Source organism: Onychomys torridus, chromosome 2 (assembly GCF_903995425.1).
Source record: "Onychomys torridus chromosome 2, mOncTor1.1, whole genome shotgun sequence".
Classification (NCBI taxonomy): domain Eukaryota; kingdom Metazoa; phylum Chordata; class Mammalia; order Rodentia; family Cricetidae; genus Onychomys; species Onychomys torridus.
The window spans coordinates 16,631,679-16,657,204 of NC_050444.1; the positions used below are offsets into that span (position 1 = coordinate 16,631,679).

The 25,526-nt window shown below is 38.9% G+C and overlaps 1 protein-coding gene across 1 annotated transcript in view; it reads right to left on the reverse strand.

The window, feature by feature from the left end:
* Positions 1-25,526, reverse strand: part of Slc26a7 (solute carrier family 26 member 7) — a 126,623-nt gene that overhangs the window by 93,912 nt on the left and 7,185 nt on the right. Inside the window, exons 3-4 of the mRNA XM_036178694.1 lie at positions 10,010-10,120; positions 4,769-4,941 (exon numbers count right to left, since the gene is read on the reverse strand). Of these exons, the coding sequence (XP_036034587.1) occupies positions 4,769-4,941; positions 10,010-10,120 (284 nt within the window). The remainder of the gene's footprint in view (positions 1-4,768; positions 4,942-10,009; positions 10,121-25,526) is intronic.

The window sequence follows — 25,526 nt, forward strand, 5'->3', positions numbered from 1 at the left end:
GTAGGGGGGGTATATATGTGTGAATGTGTATGTATGTGTGTGTGGGTGTATGTATGTGAGTGTGTGTGTGTGTGTGTGTGTGTGTGTGTGTGTGTATGTGGGTGTGTGGGTGTGTATGTATGTGTTTTTGTGGGGGGGATGTGTGTGTATGTTTGTGTGTTTATGTGTGGGCAGGTGGGGTTATGTGTGTGGGTATGTGTGTACATATGTGTGTATGTATGTGTGTTTATGTGGGGGGTATGTGTGTGAGTATGTGTGTTTGTGTGTGTGTATATGTGTGTGTGTGTGTGTGTGTGTGTGTGTATGAAAACACCAAATTAAAATTACTTTGTGTGGTGAATTAAAGAAAATATAGAAATTAAAAAGTATAAAATTAACACATAAAATTAAGTTTCAGAGCCACAAAAAGTAGCCACATGTTAAAGAAAATCCCATTTATAACAGCAGCAGAGCAGGAATAAGTGTCACAAAGATGTGTAAAATCTGTAAAAGAAGACTTTACTAGACCACTGAAGCACACAGAAGTAGACCTGAACAAAAATAAAAGCATCCTGTGTTCTTGGGTGTGATGATTCAGTTATAAAGACAGCAGTTAACACCATAACAATAAAAATGCCAACATAATTGCTTTTGTGGATACTAAAACCAAGCTAAGAACCATCATGAATAGGCACAAAAATCTACAAAGGTGAACTGTCTGTCCTATATGACACTAAATAATAAAATTAAGTCTCTATAAAAGCAATTGTTACTGTCCCAAGAACAGATACACAGTGAATAGGAAAGGGTCTGAATTCTATATAAATATATGTGGAAAAAATAAGGGTGGCACATTATATCAATACAAACCTGAACCTTTAAATAAATGTTGCTGGCACAATGAGACAGCCACTTACAAAACAAGAATGAAGTCAGATTCATACATCACATCATATATTAAAAAAAAAAAAACTTTACTTTTTTCATTTTATATCCCTGGTTCTTTTTCCTTCCTTCCTTCCTTCCTTCCTTCCTTCCTTCCTTCCTTTCTTTTGTTCATTTTTGTTTTTGTTTTTCAAGACAGGGTATCTCTGATTATATTCCTGGCTGTCCTAGAACTCACTCTGTTTACCAGGCTGACCTCAAATTCAAGAGACCCGCCTGCCTCGGACTCCCAAGTGCTGGTATTAAAGATGTGTGCCACCACCACCAGGCTAACATCCCTAGTTTTTTATGCCTTTGCACTTAGCTAGAAGGCAATGTAATTCTATGAACATTAAAAACTTTTCCTCAGTCATCAAAAAAAGCAAATATAAAGTGAACAAATTCAAATCCTAGCAGTGCTAGGAGGAGGAAGTATGTGAACTCCTCCATCAACTCATTGTAAAGCAAAAGGTTTCCAATGCTTGCTTCAAATTCATTGGCAATATAAAAACATGACATAAATTTGATTCAATATATTTTTCAATTGTACATGGAAAAAAATATAATTGAATAATGGTCAAAATAAAAAAAATTAGCAACACAAAGCATACTTAAAGGGCTAAAATCCCTAACACAAAAAGAACTCTTTGAATTTGAAGGGAAAGAGACAGAAAGAAAAGACTTCTGGAAAAATTAGAAAAGATCCCAGGATTCTGGGGTCAGTTACCAGTGAGAGACAGGCAGACAGACAGACAGAAGAAAGGGAAGAAGAGAGAAGGAAAAGAGGGAGGGAGGGAGGAAGAGGGGGGGAAGGGAGGGGGGAGGGAGATTGAAAACTGAAAAGCATACTAAGGCACATGGCATTGTTATGTAATAAAAGAAAGCAGATCCATTTGTTAATTAATGTGCTGACAGACATGGCCACCTACCAACATACCATCTGAAGCAACTGACATCTCTACAGCCTGCCTCTGAGGACTGGCCTGTCTGCCCTCTGCAGCTGAGAACATTTCTAATTGACACAGTCTAGGAATCAGGTCATGAATGCTACAGAACACTTAAAAAAATTAATAATTGTATGTATTGAGCTTTTGGGAGGAGGGCAACATAAAAGTAAGAAAAACAATTCCACAATGGTTGAAAAGCATCCTGTGCTTGCAAAACACTTTCCTCATTGTCAATGGACTTAGGACAGAAAAAGGAAAGTGATGGTGAAGGAGGTGGATCCCAAAGATCTCCTGGACTCTACAGTTCTGCCCTGACAATGGACAGATGAATGTGGGGTCACATGAAGTTCAGGCATCTGCTTACAGGTTGAATAACTCACTGATCCACATTCAGGACCTGAGCCTAGACAGTGGAAGGAAAGCAGATGTTTGACAAGCTTTATCTGGATCCCATTTTACAAGCAATAAAAGGCTGTGAAATGAAACAATTTTATTATCTTTAATAATATCTTGCTTTACTCTTAAATTTCTCAGGAGTTTCAGTGAGATTTAGTTTTCTTGCTCAAGCCTTGGCCTCTTCTTTTATATTTCATTATGTAAGTTCTTATCCAAATATGCTGAATGATAATAAAATACCAGGTGATCATTTGAGACTCATAGAAAATGGTTAAAATGAGAGTAAGAAGACAGTTAGTAGTCTTATTAACAATAATAGATTCTGAAAAGTACTAATATCCACCTATAACTATTTGTTCTGTGCTTCATTGGGTAACAGGAATGTAAAATAATGGAGCAAGGGGAAGCATTGTGATCCTTTTACCATTTTAATACAGAGATTTTCATTTTAGATGAGCAGGAATTAAGAAAAACCGATCAAATTCAGTGTAACATATCCGGGCCCAATCACCAGTTCACACAGCTGATCCTGTCTGAGACAGAGCCATGGTCAGGTGTTTTCCAGAGCCTTCCAAAGACCGTGAGAGCAAAGGTCAGCAAGCCTGCCCACACAAGTGTATGCTGGCAGCATCCACGTTTGAAAGCACTTTGTGAAGGTCACAGGGTAACAGAGCTGGGCTGTGCTTCCTCCTTATGTCTAAAGACAGAATCCAACAGGCCTGCTAGTCCACTCAGTCATTGAGGTAAAACAGTTCATTTTTCTCAGTAACTATGCAGACTACAGTTCTTATTGCATTTCATACCTTGATTCTTCAGTCCTTCTGATGCCATCAGAAGGCAATATTCTAAGGATTTGAGTTTCATTTTCTCTAGATCACATTTGTTCCTTCCCATTTATTCACACAATCATCAACTGTTCTCCCTTTCTGCTGTTCAAATATGATCTTGTAAATTATGGAACAATATTTCAAAAGGAACTATCAGCCCACAACACAGACCCTCAGAAAAGTTATATAGACATAATTTAGATTACAAGATTGAGTAAGCAAAAATGACCACAATACAGGGAATTTTGTGCTTTGCATTTAGTGTCTTTCTGTGTGTTTACAGTTTTGAGTGTGAAATGTATCTTCAAAACTGATGTTGAAGGTTTGTTTCCCAAAGCAATGTTCAGAGTGAAGATTAGACCATTATGGCTGTGACCCAATCCATGGACAGAGTCACGGTCTGGTGGTGTTATTGGGAGGTGAAAACTGAGGATGAGGCCACATTGCAGGCAGTGGATCACAGACCACGTGCTTCAGAGACTGCCAGTGTCCAGATTCACTCGCCTTCTCCCTGCTTTCTGGCTACCCCATGATGAGCTTTTTTCTTCTGTGATGTTCTGTGTCATCACTGCCCCTGAAATAAAGCTTAGTGATGGTGGACTGATAGTTCTGAAACTGTGGACACAACTAAATCCTTTCTCCTGTAAGTTGTTTTAATCAGGCATGGTATCAGTTACCAAAAGTGACTGACAGGCCATGTCCATCTTAAAGTCGCTTCTGAGGGGATCCGGGTCTGATCATTTCATTAAAAACAGCAAATATCAAACACTGATATTCTGAGGAGAATTTGACAATAGCCAATGTGGCAGCATTAGACATTCAGAGTTGTGAAAAAGGCAAAGACTGGTAGAATCTGAGTCCAGAGACCTCAAAGCAGAAAGCCCAGGATACAAACTAAAGGCCATCTCCTGCCCGTGTATAAAAGAAAATCATAAAGTGCTTAAATAGAGAAGCATTTGAAAAAGCTGGCTGCATCTTTCTATTGTAGAAATTTCACCCACAACATTCCTTCCAATGATACTCTGGTCATGTATGAACACGGCATGGACTCACTGTATTATGAGGAAGCCCATTCAACCTTTCTAAAAATATTTATTTTTGACTTCACGTGTACGAGTATTTTACCAACATGGATATATATGTACTATATCATGTGTGTGCCTGGTTCTCTAGAGGCCAGAAGAGGATATTGGATCTCCTGAAACTAGACAGGCAGTTTTCAGCCTCCATGTGGGTGTTTAGAAGTGAACCTATATCCTTGGCAAGAGCAGCAAGTGTTTCATAAAGCCATCTCTCCAGGCCTTAAGACGCTCTTTAAAAATATTAAAATTTTACTTTAAGTTTTTGTCTTTATAACTTTTCATGCAATAGATTTTATTACTCTTTCCCCTTCTCCAACTCCTCCTAGGTCCTCAATATCTCCCTACCCACCCAACTTCATGTTCATCCTCCCCACTCAAAAAAAAAAAAAAAATACTTTCAAAGATTTGATTTTGTTAAATGTTTCTCTGTGTGTTTGATTTGTTGATTCATTCATCTACGCAGCATTTATAGAACCACTATGTTTTTCCATAATCATAAGACACGTCCGCCCTTTTTCCATCTGGAGAGAAACCTCTAGTTAAAAACATGACCCTGCCTGCATTTCCTTTGCTCCTGTTCCCCTCTGTCCTCTCCAGGCTCTGAGCTGCTTACCTGAATCACTCCTCCCAAGAAGGAAACTGCCGTGGCAACCCCAATTCTCTGGAGCTCAAAGTCGGATAGGCCCAGCACACTGGAGTTGCTCTGCGTGCTGAGGTTCCTGCCGCTTTGTGGGACTAGCCTTTCCACAGCATTGGCTGATATCAAGGAAGTCAAGGCGAAGGTGCCTGAAAATGAGAATGCTATTAGAAATATCCACAGAAACATTAAAAGTTGCTAGATTCTTTATGAATATTTAAAAAACCAACAAGAGCTACAAGAAATATGCTCTACTCCAGTGTACCCCATTTCTCTGCCTTCACTCCACTCCATGAAAGAAACAGTACATCTGACTTGCTGCGATGCCCACTGAGCTCTCATGTCTTCCTGAGTTACACACTTTCCTAGCTCTCAAAATAGAGACTATCTAAGATGCAGGATTGTGGCCTAGATTTACATGCAGACCTTCAACATACCAACAATACCACCTGAAGTACATCACTCTAGCTCTAACTTGCCTTATCCACTGAATGATACTCGCACCCAGACTATAGGATTTGAGGAGAATAAAAGAAAAGCGTGAAGACCTTGATGGATAACTATAAACCTGCTGGCTAAAATGTAAGGTCCTCTGATCTACCAAAACAAGCTCTCATCTTCCAAGATGTAGCTCAAATTCCATAGTCACAACTATCTATCCAGATCTTCCTATCCATGCTCTATGCTTTCTACCTGCAATGATTTCATAACTGAGTAGACTTTATGTTCATGAACAAAATGCCAGGGCCTATAAAATGATTAAACCCACCATGCTCAACACGTAAAGTAGAAACTGCTTTTAGTTTCTACTTTTAGTTTTTTTAGTTTCTACTTTTAGTGCTTATTTCCTAGGAATATTCACAGCCTTGTTTGTAAGCAGGACTTTGTTTAGTATGCTCCTTTCTTCCTGACAAGGGCTATGATGCCTTTCTTCCTGACATATCTTGCCTGAGATTGCAGCATCATGGATGAGAAACACTGGCTCCCCCAGGAAAGGTTGAAGAAACACATGTTGTGTTGAGCAAGCACCCCCTTATTTCATCACTTAAAGACTTTATCTTGTCCCATTTTGAATGTGAGCCTTTGGGGAAAGCTACTCTATGGGACACAGGCAACCTAACACAGAAAAGATAAGGCCAACAGAACCTGGTCTCAGTGGAAACCTGGCACACTGTCTGCTTTTCTTACTAGAGTAGAGGATTTGAAGGAGATCTGTGGTCTGCACTGTTGGTTTAGGACAATATAGGGGTATAGATCCCAATGGACTTGGACTTAAATCTCATAACTATTTCCTCAGTCTCTTTGTCCACAAAAAGAGCACATTCTTCATCCTTTGGGATTTTTACAAGGCTTAAATGTCATATGGGTAACTCAAAGTAAAGAACATTCATCAGAAAAGACATACAGATATCCTTGAGATCAAATGATACAGTCAGTGCTCTCCAAAGCACAGCTCAACACACTGTCTACTGAAGCCACATGACAGATAACTGCAGATTTCAAAGGAAAAACAAATGCAATTAATTTTTTAGTTTGGGATTCTATTTCCTGGTATTTTATAAAAGATAGGAAGGTATTGAATAAGATAGATGAAGCCATCTGAAAGGCTTTGTTGTGGGGGAATGAGCCTTAGTCAGCCCAATTTTGAGATAAATAAAGAATAAATTAAGAGCAAAATTAAAGCATATCTAAAGGTTGGAGACAGTGAGACATATTGTCACATATTGTTTTAAACAATTTGGTTTCTATTGGGATCATACCCAGATTTATTTTTCTCTTTTCTAGTTTCATGGATGAATCAGTTGATTCTTTTCCATGACTTCTATGTGCCACACTATGTTTTATACAATTCATTCAAATGTATTTAAACTAATCATATTTTAAATTAATCATGAAAATTCAAATTGCTAAATAAACTAGCATTTTCAGCATCTTTACACTTTGTCTTCAGGAAGTAATTGATTTTCAAAGACATGTAAACTCAATGCAACTGCACTTCCTTCCACTGAGCCTGCACAAAGCCAGCATGGATGGTTGGGGGTACTCAAGAGGCTTTGATGCCCTCCTCCTTCACTAGTGGCCATTGGTGAACTATGGGAATTGGGGAGTCACCGCCATCATTCAAACAACCATTGGTGAACCCTCTAAGTTCCAATAGAGAATTCCAAGCACACACTGATAGTTCTGATTATACATATTGCATCTTAAAGCAAAAACATGAATATGGAAAAAGGATTTGAAAAGAGGGTGTGTTGACGGGAGAAAAGGAGACAGTGAAGGATGGAAGGGCAAGGAGCAATCATACTCCTTGTTTACACATACAAAATATCAAAAAACAAACTTAATTTCTAGAATGATCCTTGCATAATGTCTTATTGTGTTTACTATTTTGGTATTACATGCTGAAAACCTAACTGGGAAGCTAAAATCCAAGAAAAGATGCTTTTCTTTCACAAAAGTACATTGGCCTCCTAATAAAGTTTCAGGGTGTAACTCTCCCACCTACACTACACTATGACCAAATAAAAGAGAAATATGATTTGTATATTGAATATTTGTGGGCATCTTTAGAGATTCGATGACCCTTACAAGTTAAGGTCACAGGAAGGTCCCCAAAGTCATTTTTGTAGTTCTCCTGTCATTTATATCAAGAGGGAAAACATCATCTATCTGTTACCAGTGTTGATGACTAATATTAACTTTCAACCAAAATAGGAAGATCTGGCAGGCTCGGAGAAGTATAAATTCAAAAATAGAATGCCACCCACATTTACTGTACAGCATAATGACTATGAAGTTTGCAAAATGTGCATTTTGAAACATCTATAGCTTTTGATAACTCATTAAATAATGTTTTAGTTACAGAGTCCTATATAAATGGGAAATTTGAAATTATACAACCAGTAGAACGTTTACAGTAATTATAAAATGCAATCGTTTCTTTAATTATATATTTCAGTGTTATCAAATTATGTATTCTTGTAATTTGTTTTGAGACAGAAGTTCATTGTGCAGCTCAAGCAGGGCTTGAACATGTGGCATTTGGTAGGATCCCTGCTGGAGCCTCCCAAGTGCTGGGATTAGAAGGTTAACTACCACACATGATGTTGACTTCTAGACTAATTATAGTCTATTGGGAAATTTCATTTCCCTTTTTCTTTTGTCTTGTGTCAAACAGAAGAAATGTGTGTGAAGTCAATTCTGAAGCCCTTTGCTGGTTCTTGCCACAGACACACTCAAACGCTCTGTGACAGAATTAGAAGGCAGAACAAGTGAGAAGCAGCAAGCTCTCTGTAACTCCAACATTCCAGAGGCTGAGGTCAGAGGATTGTTAGTGAAACCCTGTTTCAAATAATAAGTAAATACTGAAGAAAATAATTTTTAATTCACTCTGTGCTTTTCTCCTTTTGTATCTATCCAGAAGAAAACCCGCATTCAATGAGTGTTCTAAAACATTTTGTTGCCAAGAACAAAAAGATAGTTTGGGTTCCAGACTTCACACAGTTTTATGTGATGTGTCATTTTGTTGACTGAAATACATCATTATGTAAAGATGTGTGTGTGTAAAACTTCTAGTGAAAATACCAGTTCTAATTCAGCATGTCAGAAATAGAAACCAGTATCTTTGCATACATAACAAGCCTCTTCAGAATATTGTTTCACAGAGCACTTGTTAGGTGGCAAGTCTATAATGATCACTAACTTTTGCTCTCTCTTGCTCATAACAGAGTTTAGTGATATGAAAACCAAATTTATACAAGCACAAATTATTTTATGAAAAAAAAACATACCAATGTGATGAGCAAAAATATGGCCTCCCAAGATTTCTATCCTAATCCTCTGAACCCAGAAATATGTATGTTCCATAGCAAGAAAAAATAAACATAGCAAGTGAGGTTAAGTTCACTAATCAGCTGGTCTTCAAATACAGTTTTCCTGGAGTGTTTGAATATAGCCAGTGAAATCACAACAGCTTGTAAGTACAGAAGATAGAGGCAAGAGAGTGGAGTCAGAGAGAGATCTGAAGATGGCACCACTGGCCATGGAAACTGTTGAAAGGCCAGGAGCCCAGGAACGCAGGAAGCTTCTAGAAGACAGAACAGTCAGGAAAATGAGCTAGAGCATGCAGAAAGGAAGGCAGCCTCACTGATTGCTCGTGTGGCGTCTGGAAGATTTATTCACAGCACTGACATCCAGAACTATAGAATTACTTCCTCTGTTTCAAGCTCCTTAATTTGTGATAGTAAGAAAGTAATACAATCACTAACAAACTGACCATAGAAGACAGAGTGTAAACATCCCTCCTCAGAGGCTGAGATCTCACACAAATGAATAGCAATGTCTGCAGTTATCCCTATTGAACTACATTTTGTTTATTAGCTGAATATTTAAGATGAAGGTGTCATTTTATAATAGGAAAACTCCATAAATGTTGCATTAATATAAGCAAATGTTAAGTTAAACACAATATACTAAGTGTGTAGCTCTCACTAGTATAAGAAATGGGGAGTGGTCATCTTATCATTTAAAAAGTAACATATAGAGTTTCAAAACTTTGTCCAGGGTCATGCAGGTGACAAACAACAAATGAGGCATGTGATTAGGTGTAGCTCACACAGAAGTGCAGCCCGTTCTACCACTGGAATAATCATGACTGTTCACCCTTTGAATTTATTTTTTGTGTTTTTAAGAGGGTCAGAGTGAGGTAGGGTAAGATACATCAATTAAGTCAGGTGGTGATGACACACGCCTTTAATCCCAGCACTCAGAAGGCCAGTCTGGTCAACAGAGTCCCAGGAGAACCAGGAATACACACAGAGAAACTCTATCTTTAAAACAAAACAAAACAAGACAAAAAGATACATTAATTAAAGGGTTCTGTAGAATCTACCTAGAGGAAGCTTAGATCATTTAGTTCAATAACCAAAGAAATACAAAGAAATTTAGTTTATTTGAACAACTAAATTTTATAGTCTTTTTTTTCTTTCAAATTTTTGCATTCTCTTATTCCATTATAATTCATCAATGCTTCAGTTTCAGTTTCTTTTATAACACAGGAATATAGCAATAAATCATAGTGTGTGTCTGATAAATAAACATACCTCACATATATCAGCAGGGTAGAATAGCTTTGAAAAGGCAATCAGGAACTAATAATCACCCTGAGTCCCTTTTGTTAGTTATATGAGAAGCTTAAGCATAGACAGTAATTATTACCTGTGGCAACATGGCGTCCCATTCCAAATATGGCATAAATGATGGCTGGAAATAGAGATCCATATAAACCAAAGACTGGGTGTACAGATGAAAGAATAGCGAAGGACAGCCCTGTGAAGAAGTCCAGAGTAGTTAGGACCATCTCATGTTCCCAAGATACAGTACACAATAAAACAGTGACAGATGTATATAAAGCCAAAATGAATATTTTAATTATTCTACTTATCAGCAAAACAAGTAGTAGCATTATTTTACTAATCACAAAGACATTGCTCATCCATTCATATGCATATTTCAATTCTCAAGATTGCATATTTTGGCACCCCTGCTTTTTCTATTGACTGTAGAGATGTTTAGAAGGAAACGGAGGTGTGGAGAACCTTCTTAGTGACAGTTTTCATGATAATGTCCAAGATGAACATCTCTAGGCACACTTGGATTTCAGAAGCATTTTCATATGTCATTTTATTGTGCAGTAGCATCTGTGCAGTGCACAGGAACAGTAGTTTTACCACTGGACACACGAGAAGCCTGAAGTGGAATGGGGTCTGGGCCTGGGCACATAGATAACCTAAAGCTAGCAGGGGGACTGCCTGGGTGGGCAGCTATGGGTGAGCATAGCAACAGGGTTAAGACATAATCCTCTCCACTTTTCACTAACTGAACCCTAGATCGTATGTCAACTATAGGTTCTTAGAGTGGCAAAGAACTTGACTTTGCTATTCCATGAGTGCATAAGTTATAACTCACAATGATTCATCTTTACTTTTCATGGATACTACTGTCTACACAGTTTGTGTTACATCTGCATAGAAAATTTTCCTATAGCTGCCTCAATGACCATTGACGGTTTTAATGTTACCAATACATGAATTATGACAAGTTCACTAAGGTCTCCTCTCTGTAGCTGTTCTTGTCATTTAAGACTACTAGGGCAGCTTTTGAGAATCCATTTGAGTTTAATGCCATGCATTTAACTGGACAATAATGATTATGCTCTGATTAAAGTATGTGGAAGTTCTACCAATGTTTCCTTTTTAAATCTTGTTTATTGGTAATGGAATCCCTAAGTCTGGTGAAAATAAATTAAAATTTATTACACAAGAGCCAGCAGCAGAAACTGCACTGTTTCATAAAAAACAGTGGTGTGGGGTACAGTTAGGCTGGTGGGAAGGGCTGTATTCAGATGCAGTTCTGGAACCCAGGTTGGCATTGGAAAGCTAGGTGTACCCACCCCTAACAACCAGCCCCTCTTAGTAGCTTTCATGTAAAAGACTTTGTAAGAAGCACTGTATTTGCATCAACCCTGTGGAGGCTTGAAAATGACTGCCATTCATTTTTTTTCAGAATATGTTTTAGCCATCCACTTTCACCAGAGCCAGCAAGGAAGGCTGTAGGTAGTACAGTATTTGCCTAGCATAGCTCTGAGTTCAGTCTCTGTGGCAGGGAGTGCAGAGGGGAAGAATATAAACTAGACAAACTTTGTCACATATTTGCATTCATAGAAGCTTAAAAGCTCCAAAAATAAAGAAATCTATCAACTAGTTAAAGGTATTTTCAAATTAGCAGCATTGTTTGTCTTTTCTCTGCATTCATAAAAATGTGGTACTCACTAAAGATATGAGCAGAGTTGGAACTCCCTAATGCTATTACCTAGAAAAATATTGTCACTAATGCTTAAAGATAGTCTATATTACTTAATCTTTGGTAAGAGTAAAATTAACACAAATGAAAGTCTTAAGATATGAAAAAAAGAATCCAAAAAGGTGATGGGGAAGAAAAGAAAGATAAAAAAGACAGATGGACAAATACACAGCTAGAAGACCAACAGAAAGACAATAGGTAGATAGAGAGTAGACAGGGATACTATGGGTTGGTGGAAGAATAAATAGATGATGATGATGATGATGATGATGATAAAGATACGTGACAGATGATAGATAGATGATAGATTGATAGATAGATAGATAGATAGATAGATAGATAGATAGATAGATAGGCAGAACTTAAAGACAGAGATATTCTAATTCTGGTTTATTTTTAAATCTCAAAAACCAAGTATTGGTAGTGTGAAATATTTGAAATCATATAAGGCTGATATAATCACAAAAAAAAATGGTTTATAGAAGGCCTTAAAACATGCAACTCTTATGGAGACATGTCTTGAAGTATAGTAATGATCCGTCAGAGAAGGGCAGAAAATACTCCAGTACTATATTCTAATATTAAAATATCAGGAGGTCAGCCCTTGGGAACCCTATCAGTGACTTGAGAAGCCCTAGAGGTTAAGTGGAATGTTCTCTGTCTGCTGTCTTCCTCTTCAGTATAGCATGCACAGAGAGGAGCTTTCCTGATTGCCCTTGCCTGCTGGACCAGAAGGACTTGAGAACTGGTAAGCAGCCCAATCTTTGCCTCTGCTTTTACAATAACCCTTACACTGAGAGAACCACAAAGTGACTCAATCTCCACTGGTAAGATAGAAATTGATTTCTACATTTAGGAGCTACATTTTTCCTTCAATTTCAGAACTTTTCCTTTGACACCAGCATGAGGCAGAAAAGGCTGTATCCAGATTTAGTAATTCAGGACTATGGACAGGTATTAGGATTATACCCAAAAGCCATTCTATTAGAGGCCATACATTTTAAGGTCTGTAGATATTCATTTAGTGACCCCACATTATAATTGAAAGGTCAGGCACCTAGAACTCAGAAGCATAATTTTGTTCTCCTCTGGTATTATAATACATTTTATAAGCTTTAGCATTTGGTTCTAATATGAACTAAATACAACCCTCAAAACTACAGCTAAAACAGCTCACTCACTGGAATGTACTGTCCCCAGACTGTTGATCCTTACCACAATACCTTTAGTTATCATCATGGGATGAATCATGTCCCTCATATAAGTAAGTCCCAACCCTCAGCTCCTCAGAGTGCTGAAGAAATACTGAGACTTGATGATTACAGACACTTACTTTAAAGTTTTATTGTAATGTGGGTAGGAGCTAACTCAATTCAAATGGTATCATTTTAGAGAAAATCTTGTGAAGAGCAAGAAGAGTACACCCAAACACCAGCTAAAGACAGAAGAAGAAATTGGGGTATTGTTTCTTTTTGCCAAAAAAATACTAGCAAGTGTGGCAAAACACCAGAAGTAAGGGGAGAAGTGTGGGATCTATTCTTCCTCAGGCGTTCAGAAGGATTCAGTCTTACTGACACCTACAAGTGGGACTTTCAGACTCCAAGATTATAAGAAAGCGATTTGTGGATGCTTTCCCACCCATTTTGTGATACTTTGTTGTGGCAGCCCTATGAAATATATACAATGTCACTGTTGAAAGAGAGACAAAAGCTGAAGGCAGTTGGTAGGAGGAACTCAATCTCACATTCTGGGCAAAGTCAAAATACTTGTTCTTGATTAAAAACTAAATATTGAAACCTTCAGATTTCTGATTCATAACTCTTGAATCTTTGTAAATTCATTTAAATTTTGTTTTCTGAGTAAGTGTGGAGAGGTTATGAGGCTAAATGTAAAAAACAGTCCTTGGACTGTTTGTGTGATCAGTGCTTAGATAGAAAAGATGAAACCTCATTCCACCTCTAACATGTGATGCCATAATTAGAACTGTGTGCTCAGGACTCAGCATGTGGAACTTTAAAGAAATGTAAGCCAAAGTGTATCCATAGTTATTTGGAACAATAGCCAGTACATGAAAGCTTTGAGGACTTGAGTTTTCACCTAAGTAACGATGTTTCACTCTTTAGTTAAACAGCATTATTGTTAGTCTTTCTGATTCCTAGTACCTAAGAAAGAAAATGGCAGCAGCCCATCAGGAACCCTGAACGACCAGTTCATAACAAACCCTTACAGCTGCTGTTCTCCTACTCACCTTCACTGAATCTAACCTGAGTTTCTACTACAACATTATTGTGTGTGTGTGATTAAAAAATATGTAGCCAGGCAACCTAAGAGATATGAGATTTCTATTTTAAAATCAAAGTTGTTAAAGTTTAACTGAATAACTTACATCACTTGATAGATTATAATACTAGTCAAACAATATCATTTCTGTAAAGATAATTTATAGTAAAGTAAAAGCTAGCCAGTGACCAAAGCTTACTTGTTTCTTATAAAAACCTGGAATTTGGGAGGTGGTAGACTGACTTAATCAGCATCGAAAGTATTTTGAATTAATGTAGAACTCATCCTGAAGCCAAGGATTTGGAAGGATTTCCGTCGGTACTGGAAGGCTAAACGTCCTCTACCAACCAGCACCTCTTAGCACTTTAGCACAAACAACTTGTAAAAAGTATTTCACTGAGCCTGTGGATGGATGAATGGATGATAGATAGATAGATAGATAGATAGATAGATAGATAGATAGATAGATAGATAGACAGATGATACTCTCATTCCAAGAAGGCTAAATTCTGTGTGTGAGAGCATTTGGGATCTGGAGAAAATTTAATGGCACACAAAGAAAGGACATAAAGACTCCATCCTATGCTGCATATCACACTCCAGCTGCCTTTTCAGTGAGGTCAGAAGGACACTGAAGAGTGGAGAAGGGTGAGCCTGAGGATCGTCCTCCTTCAGAATTAGGAAGTAGGGACAACTATCTCATGGACTAGAAGGTAGTGTGTAAGCTGGTTTTACTCTGCCTCTCCCCTTCCACTTCCTTTCTCCTTTCTCTGTCTTCCAAACCTTCTTCCACTCTCTTTTTACCATATTCCATATTTGCTTTGACTTGAAGCTGAATGAAAGCGTCTGGAGTATCTTAACATTGAGGTAGTTGAGGGGGAGGATCTGGAGCCACCACAGCTACACAGATCATTTCCTTTTCAGTGCCAATCCTGAGGTGCTTTTATGTACACAGCAACTAATTATCTTCATATTTGTTTATTTTTTTTGTATGGTAGTAAGTAAGTGTGCATATGTACATGGAGGTCAGACATGGATATTGGTGCTGTCTTCCATCTTTCTCTACCTTAATTTTTGAGACAGTGCTTCTCACTGGGACCTGGAGCCTCCTGATTCATTACTCCTATTCTGTCTCTGTAATTATAAGCCCACACTAAAACATGGGTGCTAGGGATTGAACTGAGAACCTCATGCTTGAACAGGGCAGTTTACTGATTGAGCTATCTTCTGTTTGTTTATTGAGACAAGGTCTCTCAACATTGCTCTGGCTATTATGAAAACTAACTATGTAGGCCAGGCAGGCCATGATTTCAAAGAAATCCACCTACCTCTGCCTCTCAAGCATTGGGTGAGCTTTCACTTAAGTGCCTCTAAATTCTTTCTTAATTGTGCTACATCATATTGTATATATATAGTGTACAGTGAGAAATGCTCAACTGATATTTTAACCTCACATATGTAGTTATTAAATATTATGTACTTTGTTAGCTAACTAAACATTAAGACATATAACAAATGATTGGCTCCTAAGAAAGGAAAATATCTATATTTATTATTGAGTGATAAACAATACAATGGGCAAAGTATGAGAAGAAAATGGTTATAGAGTGAGACTGAGATCATTTTACACAGAAGAAAAATGTTCCAAACATAGAATCCTAGCAAATGGTTTCTTTAGTTCCTGGGATAGAAAGTTGTTTAGTATGTTCCTATGATATGGAAACTGGTATTTCAGAAGGCACAAGGTCTGATGTATGAAAGCAATTATTATGATCATATCTGTGATTCTGGAGGACAGAAGTTGGAACCTTCAGGACCTCCTTACCCTCAACTTCCTCAGTGCTGACTAGGAAAGAAATATCCAGGCTAAGAGGCTGCATCCTCAGTCCATAGACATGTCCCATAGGTAGTCAGCTTCATTCTCTTTGGTGTTTCATAAGACACAGCCAACCAAAGGAGAGAGAAAACTTGTCTCTCGTTTAAAGTTAGTGACGCCATTGTTTGAGGAGAAGGAGGATTAACAGAAATGGTGGATTCCTGGGAAAGTGGCTGTCTCACTGACCTGTTGTGACTATAATCCAGAAGGCCTGCCTGCTCCTGTAGACCTGGACAGGAGCTTCAGCAGTACATAGAGCTTCCACTGGAGGAACTGAAAAGGACCGATGCTAGTACCTCTACAGCCTTGGACTAAGCCAGCCAAGAAGCTACTGCTCTCTCCATGGCTTCTTGTTTGTCCCTGAGGACATCCAAACTCTGACCAGAACTGACTTATGGACTTTCAAAGTGGCCCAAGACAACGAGCAAACAAAGATGAACGAGTCCACTGCATCGGAAGGAAATGGACTCAGATGTGAGTCCACGTGAGAAGTTGAAAGAGAGAGAATAATGTTGTATAAACTTTCCCTTATTTATAACTTTAAATTTTTATTATATGTATGTAAATCAGGGGAATACATGCCAAAGGAAAAAATGGAGGTGGGAGGACAACTTGTGAGCATCTAGTCTCTCCCTCCACCACGTGAGTCCTAGAGATTGCACTCAGGTCATCAGGCTTGGAGGCAAGCACCTTTAGGCATTGCACTGTCTCACTGGCCTTCAATCTGTAAGTTTTTAGAGAATGAGTAGGGAGGAATATATGAGAGGGGTTGGAGCGGGGAAAGCCATGGGGTAAATAATGTAATTATATTATAATCTCAAAAATAAAAATATATAAAAAAATGCAATGAGAACTTCAAAGAGACATGTTAGAAATAGTAACAAATGGACAACTTTTAATGTTAAAAAAATAATAAAAAGCTTTTAACAGGCATGGATTATATCCCAGAAGCAATTATTGTTGTAACTGTGTTACAGTCTCTAACTAGCCAGGCCAGGGTCACTTCTTGTCCTTGACGGCAAATAACATTAGCTGACAGTAACAGTGCCTGAAAGTGGAAGTGGAATGGGTACCCGCAGTGGCAGTAAAATGAAAATATGTGGGTAAGAAATACTACCATAGACATGTGAAACTTCATATAGAGACCTGGGTGCCAATACATAATACTATCAGATAAAGTAATTTGGGGAATTACCAGATGCAGAGAGAGCAAAACAGCAGGACAAGAAGGAAGCTGGGGGCACAACTGTGTGGCAAATCCACAGAAATAGTTTCCTGAAGAGGAGACATGCCCTTAGAGTCTGATAATAGGCTGTCATGAACCGAGAACAAGTCCTTCCTCAGCACACAGGATATGGAATCTCAGGAGAGGCAGAGAGGGGAACCAGAGAGAGAGAGAGCAGGCAGGAAGCATGAGCATGACTTCTGAAAATTATAGAAAGGCGAGAAAGACTTACTGTCAAAGGAAGCCTAGGACCAAGAAAGGCTGAGCTTATTTTTTAATTATATTTATGATAAAATGACCTTGAGCTAGAGAACAGATCTAAGTTTTGTGACTCCTAAAGTCTATGAATTTTGAGGTACTTACTAGAAAAATAAAATTATGATGTAGAATTAGTTACCTTAAATCTGAGGCTTGAAACTATAAAACTACCAGAATAAAACACAGCAGAAAAGCCCTGTGTCTAGACAATGGATATTTTGTATAGGATCCAAAAGTAAAGGCAAAAACGGAGAGAGACTATCAAAGTTCTGCATAGGAAGGGCAGCAAGGAGAGAGATAACTTGTGGAAGAGAGAAAATGTTTGCAAACCATACATTGAATAAGGATTAATATCCAAAATATATAAGAAATAAAGTTCAATATCAAGAAAGCAAAATTGAGGCTGGGGGATTGCTAAGTGGGTGAGAGCAAGTGGTACACATAGACTCATGCACACCTAAATACATAGACACAAATTAAAAAAATAAAACATTAAAAGGAAAATGAACAAAAGACTTGAAAAGAATTCTCTGACCAAAGGCATATCCATTTACTACTGCCTAAATTGCAGACATTAATTAATCATTATCTGGCTGTGTTCTCCTCCTAATTCCACATGAGTTTTATTTTAGCTCTGCCAGTCAATATTATTTGACAAACCCCTCAGTCAAGTTCCAAAGAAACTACAGGTATTGCAATGCCACTGAATATGGTGATATTTTATTTGTGCTGAAATGTGATTTTATTTGTATGTTAATAAAGTTGCCTGTGGATCAGAGCTAAGAGCAAGCCATTAAGCAGAAGTCTGGTAGTGGTGGCACAGGCCCTTAATCCAATCACCTGGCAGGCAGAGTCTCTGTGTGGTCAAGGACACAGCCAAGCATGGTGAGATGAACATTTAATCCCAGTACCAACCATAGAGAACTGGAAGTCTGTATAGACAGGCAGTGATGAGGAAGTCATGTGGTTGGGTTTACAACCAATGAGAAGGCAGAACATAAAGGCAATAAAAATACAGACACACAGGAAGTAGGTCTCTTTCTCAGGGGAAGGATGGCAGTGGCAGCGAGTGGTAAGAAGGTGCTGTTTGCTCTTGGCTACTGCTCTCTGATCTCAGGGCTTTTAACTCTGCATTTGGCTCTGTGTTTCTTATTTAATAAGACCATTTAGAATTACATCTACAACACGTATTACTGAAGAAAGTGGGTTGGGAAGAAATGATGCTTTTACTAAATTTCCACTAAAAATTGTACTTTGAAAATTTGACAAAGATTCATGAAACCCTGAGAAAATGAAATTGGAAGAAATGGAGTATGTAAAGTAGAAACACTGAATGTGTAAATACAAGAGAAATGTGATGCATGCATCTCATCACCAAGAGCAGTGAAAACATGACAAGCCTCCCTTAGAAAAGATGAATCAAGAGATGATGCACTTATGTGAGAAAGCTGGATTCTAAGAAGTAGAACATTTTAAATTATATTATCAGAATAGAGTGCCTTCCTTACAAAGCATCCCTGGGATACTGAGTAAAGGCTGACTATGGTAGTATCACCTGGTTCAAGCCAGATGGGAAGACACATGATGAATGTCACAGCTAGAAATGTTAGAATTAGGAGCATCTGATTTGGCCTTGGTTAAGGGCTCAAAGAATTGCTTCTGCAAAGCGTAACCCAAGTGGAGAGAGGAATATTCAAATGTGATCCCAAACAAATGTTCTAACACAGCTTCTAATATCAATAGCCCAGTTTCTGTCTAGGGGGTAAAAATGGCCAGCTCATGACCACATGCAAGCTTAAAAGGAAGTAATAACCTTAGCCCTGGAGGGATGCTTTATAAGAATTTTGATGAACATCTGCTACTACCATTCCTAGTATCTTCTGGACATTCAGTTATAGAATCTAGGATCAATACATAATGCATCACATTATAATAAAAATTACTTCATGTTATAGTTGAAATGTCAAATGCATTCAATTTAATAATAATAAAACAAAGGCAAGTTAGTGGTGAAATTGCTTTTTCAAACAACTATAACTCTCAATGAATTATTATCTGAAAATGACCAGTGGATATCACAGAATGGTATATTTGTGTGTGTGTGTGTGTGTGTGTGTGTGTGTGTGTGTGGTTGTGTGTGTGTGTGTGTGTGTGTGTGTGTACAGGTTCATGAATATGTGTCCATGCATGTGTACATATATGTACATGGGTGCATGTGCATGTGGATGTCAGAAGTTGATGCCACATTTTCCCTAGGGTCTCTCACTCAACTTAGAGATAGACAGCAAGCTGTGGAGTTCTCTCTGCCTCATCATTGCTGGGACTATAGGCATGTGCTGCCACATCACTTTACATGTGTCCTGGGAGCTGAACTCGTGTTCTTATGCTTGCACAGCGGGCACTCTACAAACTGAGTTCCTCCCCAGCACTGACACATCTACTTTTTCTTATTTCTAGAAGAATGGATACTAGATCTTCACACTCATAACTGAGCAACAACTATATTGAAGGTTGCAGTGAGGTAGGTTGAAATAATCAAGTCATAGAAAGAATCTATAGCACACATGAGACCATGTGTGTAACAGGACACTCCTTTGCAGAGTAGGGTTTAATTTTCTATTCAAAGTAGATTACACACAGCCATCTTACTCTGCAGGGCTTAATTTCCTAAGGATAATCTAGCTACTCCCAGAGAGGATTAGTTAGCTCATATGATTCAGGTGGCTAAGTATTCTATACCAAACACTAAGGCCCTTAGGAAAATGAGGACATCCCAAAGAAGAGAAAAAGTACAAATGCAGTGCCAATCTCTTGCTCTGAGCAAAACTAAGCAGCCACTGCCAGCATAGACCAGGGCATGCTGCCACCCTCTAGGCTGATGCTTGCTTCCCACACAGTGCAATCTAAGCAAAGGTGGTCTGAACACCCACTGTTGTGTGAAAGCCTCACCTACGGGCACTTGAGGCCTTGCCACACACTAACTAGAAACCCAGTAGACTCTTGGGTCTGTCAAAACCACTAGCTCCCTAAACTGTAACTCAGGCCCCTTGTTCATGGAATCTTAGGCAAGTTCAGATCTTGAGTTGCCTCTACACTAAGTAAGTTTTATCTTTTTTGTTCAGCCCCCAAACTGACACTCAAGTGATAAACTTTATACTCCAATTCCCAGGTGGCTGAGTTTGTCTTAGGCAGCATTCCTGAACTTGACACTAGTCTTAGCTCAAAGTTGTCGATGTAAAAACACGAGGCTTATTCCAGAGTGACTGTGACCTAGGAATGCGGATTTAGATTATGCCCAAGGTGTTAAGGGTTCTATGAAGTTTTTATATTCACAGGTCAAAGAAAGCTATATATCGTGACACTTTTCAAAAACATGATAAGAACATGAGAGAGGTGGAGTGTATCAAAGCAGAGAGCGCCTCAGATGCTTCAGGTGGCACTTCCAGCACTTAGGTTGGTGGAAGGTAATGGTCCACTGAGTTAGTATATTGCAAAGGCAAACTGGTGCACTATTTCTACATTCCAAATGCCTTCCCTAATGGTCACAAAGCAATTAGGTCAGGTACACAGGGAGACAGTAACAGCTATTAAGAGGGCTAACGATGGCACGAGACAGTGTGACTCTGGACCTGCAGCATTCCAAACTTCGCAGTCACTGAAGTTCTGACGACTGAGTCAACCTTGCAGAGGTTCATCTGAAGGTACAGCTTCTGTTTGGGAACTCTCATTTACAGTTCTATCCTCTCAGAACAGTGCCACAACCTTGGCTCGAGTGTGGGACAGAAGTTTGCAGATTCCCCCTTCTATCCACCACCTTCTCCGTCTCCTCTCAGGAGGAATGCTGATAATTACAGGAGTCAAAGTTGAACAGATTGAAGAAGACACTTCCTAGGAGGAGGTGATCCACATCCCAGGAGCATCTTTCATCTCCTCTACCATTTTATCCTGTGTTGAGCGTGAGGAGACGATAAGAGCTCACCTGAGAGCCAGCCTTGCATTTGCCATAGCACCTTCAGACCTTAGCTCTGCCAGGCCTGTCCTCCCCAGCTTCGACAGAACTGTGCTCTGCCTGCTGACTTAGCTAAAAAATTGGTTGTGGTTCTCCAAAGACCCCTGTGTACCCAGCTTTTAGAGAGTCCCTCCATGGGAAGACTAATGAATAGGAACCTGTTTTCTAATGCTGTATGTCTATATTTAACCAAACCTTGGTCGTTTTTTAATAGTTACTTTGTTCCCTCTATTGGTTCAGTTTCTACCACCAACCATTCATTTTGTGTTATGTTATGTTAACAAGAGTGTACTAGTCTTAATGTTCCTGAATGAAAACAGAATTCTTTGGCATGTTCCTGGGTTATATAATCTATTCAAGGTCAAAATCAGCTGAAACCAATCCTCCACCAACCTTCAATAAAAAAGGTTCCCGCCCTTACAAACCAACAGCACAATGGTATATTCAAGGTTGTAATAACAAGATCATATTCTCATATACTTTTGTACACATTTCTAAGGAAGGAAAAATAATAAGCTCCTTGTAGATAGATTATTGTCTTATACTTTTCTGTCTCTTCCCAAGAACATAGCAAGAAATTATATATTCTGTCAAATATTTTAATAGAAATGAATAAAGAACCTTAGTGAGGCATATCTTAGCATTCTTGAAAAAATAGGCTATGGTGAATACTTCCAAAAATTGCACATACAAAATTTAAACCCAAGCTGTGTGGGTAATGGTGAAAGTTATTTCCATATGGCAATTAGTTTGTGGTGGTCTCAGCTATATTATTAGCAAGGCACAACATAGCCCAGCTGTCTGGTCAAACTATCAGCAAGCTGGTGGTTAAATAACATTCTAAGTGGGTCTCCCAGAGTAAATTTACACATAGTCAGGAGCCATGATCATGTGAAAACAAATTCCTACAAACACATATTCTTTTCTTTACAAATAAGTGTTTAATCAAAGGTCAAAAGTCATCATAAGTGAAAAGGTTATATAAATCACATCATATTTCTATGCTATAACTTCCTACACCCTTGAGATTGCACAAGCATGAAAATTAAGAATTACTATGATACAGAATCCTCAGGATTAATAGACCCAGGAGCTTGAACATTAGAAATTTTTGTAGACTGAACGCTTCTCCTTTTTCCTAAAATGACTCTGAATTTGAAAAGACGACAGAGAAGATATGAGAAGACACCCTAGCAGGAAAAAAAAAGCAATATGGGGACTCTGAAGGTAGAAGTGTCGGCTTGGGTGTCAGAGAGATCTGTATTTAAACATTTATTCTGCTATGTAGAAACTATGTAACAGATTGTTGAATTCTTAATATTGTTATAACAATCAATGTAATCTTCAAGGAAGGTTTATCTCGTTGTGTGTCACACTTTGAGCATTTGGTGAAGGTGAGCTGTATTTCTATTGCAACGGAAGTTGCTGCAAAGACAATGGGCACCAGTTGGAGAAGGAGTTTTAGAATGTGGTTAATAGAATATGGCTGATAAGAGGGAAGTGGGTACAGCTCATTTCCAGGTTTCCGGCATTGATAACTAGGTAGATGAAGGGAGCTTTCATAAAGGATAAGGACTGGGTTGAGCAGAGAAAATAAAGCACCCAGTTTAAGTATGTCACTGGGAAACATTGAGATGGTCAAAAAACAACTGGATAGCTATGTCTAGTTTAAGGATGAAAAAAAATTTTGAGCTGCAAATCTACTTCCACAATGTACTATCAGAAAAGATACAGCTGAAGCCATGAAAATGGGTCAGCTCATGAAAACAGAATGCTCAGAAAGTGAAGAAAACATGATCAAGTATAGAGACAGGAGAAAAACACAGGACTGTGTCTTTTATTTAGAAAAATGGGTGTTAAGATGAGATGGGGTTCTGGGACTATAGATCAATTAGTATGGTGCACACCCAGCATAAACGGAGCTCTAAGTTCCGTGTCCAGCATTGTATAAACAAGTTGAGTGTGTTAGTGCATGAGTGTATTTTATAACTCAGGAGGAGGAAAAAGGAGAATCAGAAATTCAAGGTCCTCCTTGGCTACACAATGAGTCACCCCCCCCCACCCCAGAGAGCGAGAGCGAGGTGGAACTCTGCTGTGGAGGCTAGTGGTGGGTAGCAATAGAGTTGTGTCTTGTGGGAAGATATCTCTGATGTTAGAAAAGTTAGGAGGGGCGTGCATTGCTTTGCTGCACTCAGAATGGGGAGTCAGTTAACGTCTACAGCTGTGCTCTGAACTGGGAATGGTGAGGGTACAAGATGCACCCAATCTGATGGAAGAGGGCAGAGCTCAGAGAGAAGGGACCAAACACAATGAAGAAGAGTTTCAGTTTGATAGCCCTGGTTACTAATTCTGGGACACACTCTCTGTGTCTTTTATTGCCTCACTGACAAGACACCCTTTAACCTGTGTTGTAACTGCTAATGGGTAGACTCATTCACTGCTGCTCAAGCCAGGATTAAATCAGATATCCCTTCCTTCTCTCATCTAACATATGGTGCAGTCTGGAAGAGACCCCCTGGGGAAAGAGCAATGGCACAGGACACATGTTGTCTCTCCATCAGCAGTGTTTTATCCACACACACTGGGCTTGATCCAACAAGCAACATGCACAAACCATCATGGGGAAGGGTAGCCTGAGGGACCAATGGGAGAGAGAGTCCTCAGTGCCTATGCATGCCCACTCAGGTTGTGTTTTACACACACACACACACACACACACACACACACACACACACACATGATGGTAACACAGAGGGAACTCTTACAAGTTCATTTTGGAATCATGTTAGCAATGCTAGAAATAGGGGCAACAAAGCAATGGCTTCCTGAGCCTCAAGTCTGCACCTTACGGGATTATAAAGTACAATAGTATTTGTCCTGCTGCGTTCCATACAATTAGAAACACTCTGCCTAACACGTTCAGCTTGTGATAGCACTGAAGTGTGTCATTAACAATCAGAAGAAATCAAGCCAGGATAAGAAAAAAAAGTACCTGCATGCAAATAAAAGAGACAGTGTTTCACCAAGAATGTTTCTCTCCATTCTAATCTTTGTTATACTGGCTTCATCGTCAAGTTTGAGGGTCCTTGGAAGACATCCAAGTGCACCATCCTTGATGTCATCAGGCCCAGCATGAGGGGAGTCATCCTTTCTTGAGGTCCACATATGTGGCAGTTCCCAGGCTAACTTACTGAACCACATAATTACTTATTTTTATTGTCCTTCCCATGTAAAAATGATAAATGACTAGTCTGCAGTGTTGTAAACCCCTGCCCTGTGTGTAGAGGGCAGCTCTCTTTCCTGAATTAGACATTGACCAGAAGCATGGAAATGTGCCAGTCACCAAGTCTTGAGCCATATTTAATACAAGCCAAATGTAACCTAACTGTAAGTATGTCTAGTGCCCCACAACACTGCACATTAGTGCTTGGGTCAGCAACAGGAAGAACAGAGAGAAAGAAGGAAAGAGGGGGAGGGAAACAAAGACAGAGACAGACGCAGAGAGATGGGTGGGGGAGAGGCAGGAGACAGAAAAGAATAAACACAGTCAGTGTGTCTAGGCTTGGATACTGCCTCTAGAAAAACATGATGAATTATTTCAGATGATACCCAAATACCATTTTTGATGTCTCACCAGTCTCAATGTGGTTCCAGTTGGCCCACAAAGTAGAGAGTTCTATTCTAGGCACATTTGGGCCTCTGATAGAAATGGACTTTATCATTAAAGGCAGAAGTAATTATCTCACTTAGCCTACATGTACTAAATATGGGAGAGGTCTTCTTCCCCCAAACAAAGGAGAGGTTCAGGAACTAAAAACATCAGGGATGGAGCCTCACTGGCAAACATACAAACCAGAAACTATACAGTAAAGACTACAAAAGTCATATTCTTATTCCTCAACTTAGTATAATTATCGTAAATCTTGCCACAATTCCAGTACCTACTAAGAAGGTACTTTTCATGCATATAGTTTGAAATATTTTAATAGTTATTTAATATCAGAATCATCATCCTTTTATGTTTAAGAAAAAATCATACATGTTAAATGAAATCTGGAGCTATCATTTGGGAAGGAAGAAATGGGATGGAAGAAGTGGGTGGAGGAGAAGCAAGCAAAGCATCACTGGCTGCCCTGGAGACAAGACACTATGCCTGGACTTGCTTAGGAGTACTGAGCACGATTTATGGAGCCAGCTGAGTTAGAAAGGCACAGCTAATGATAGA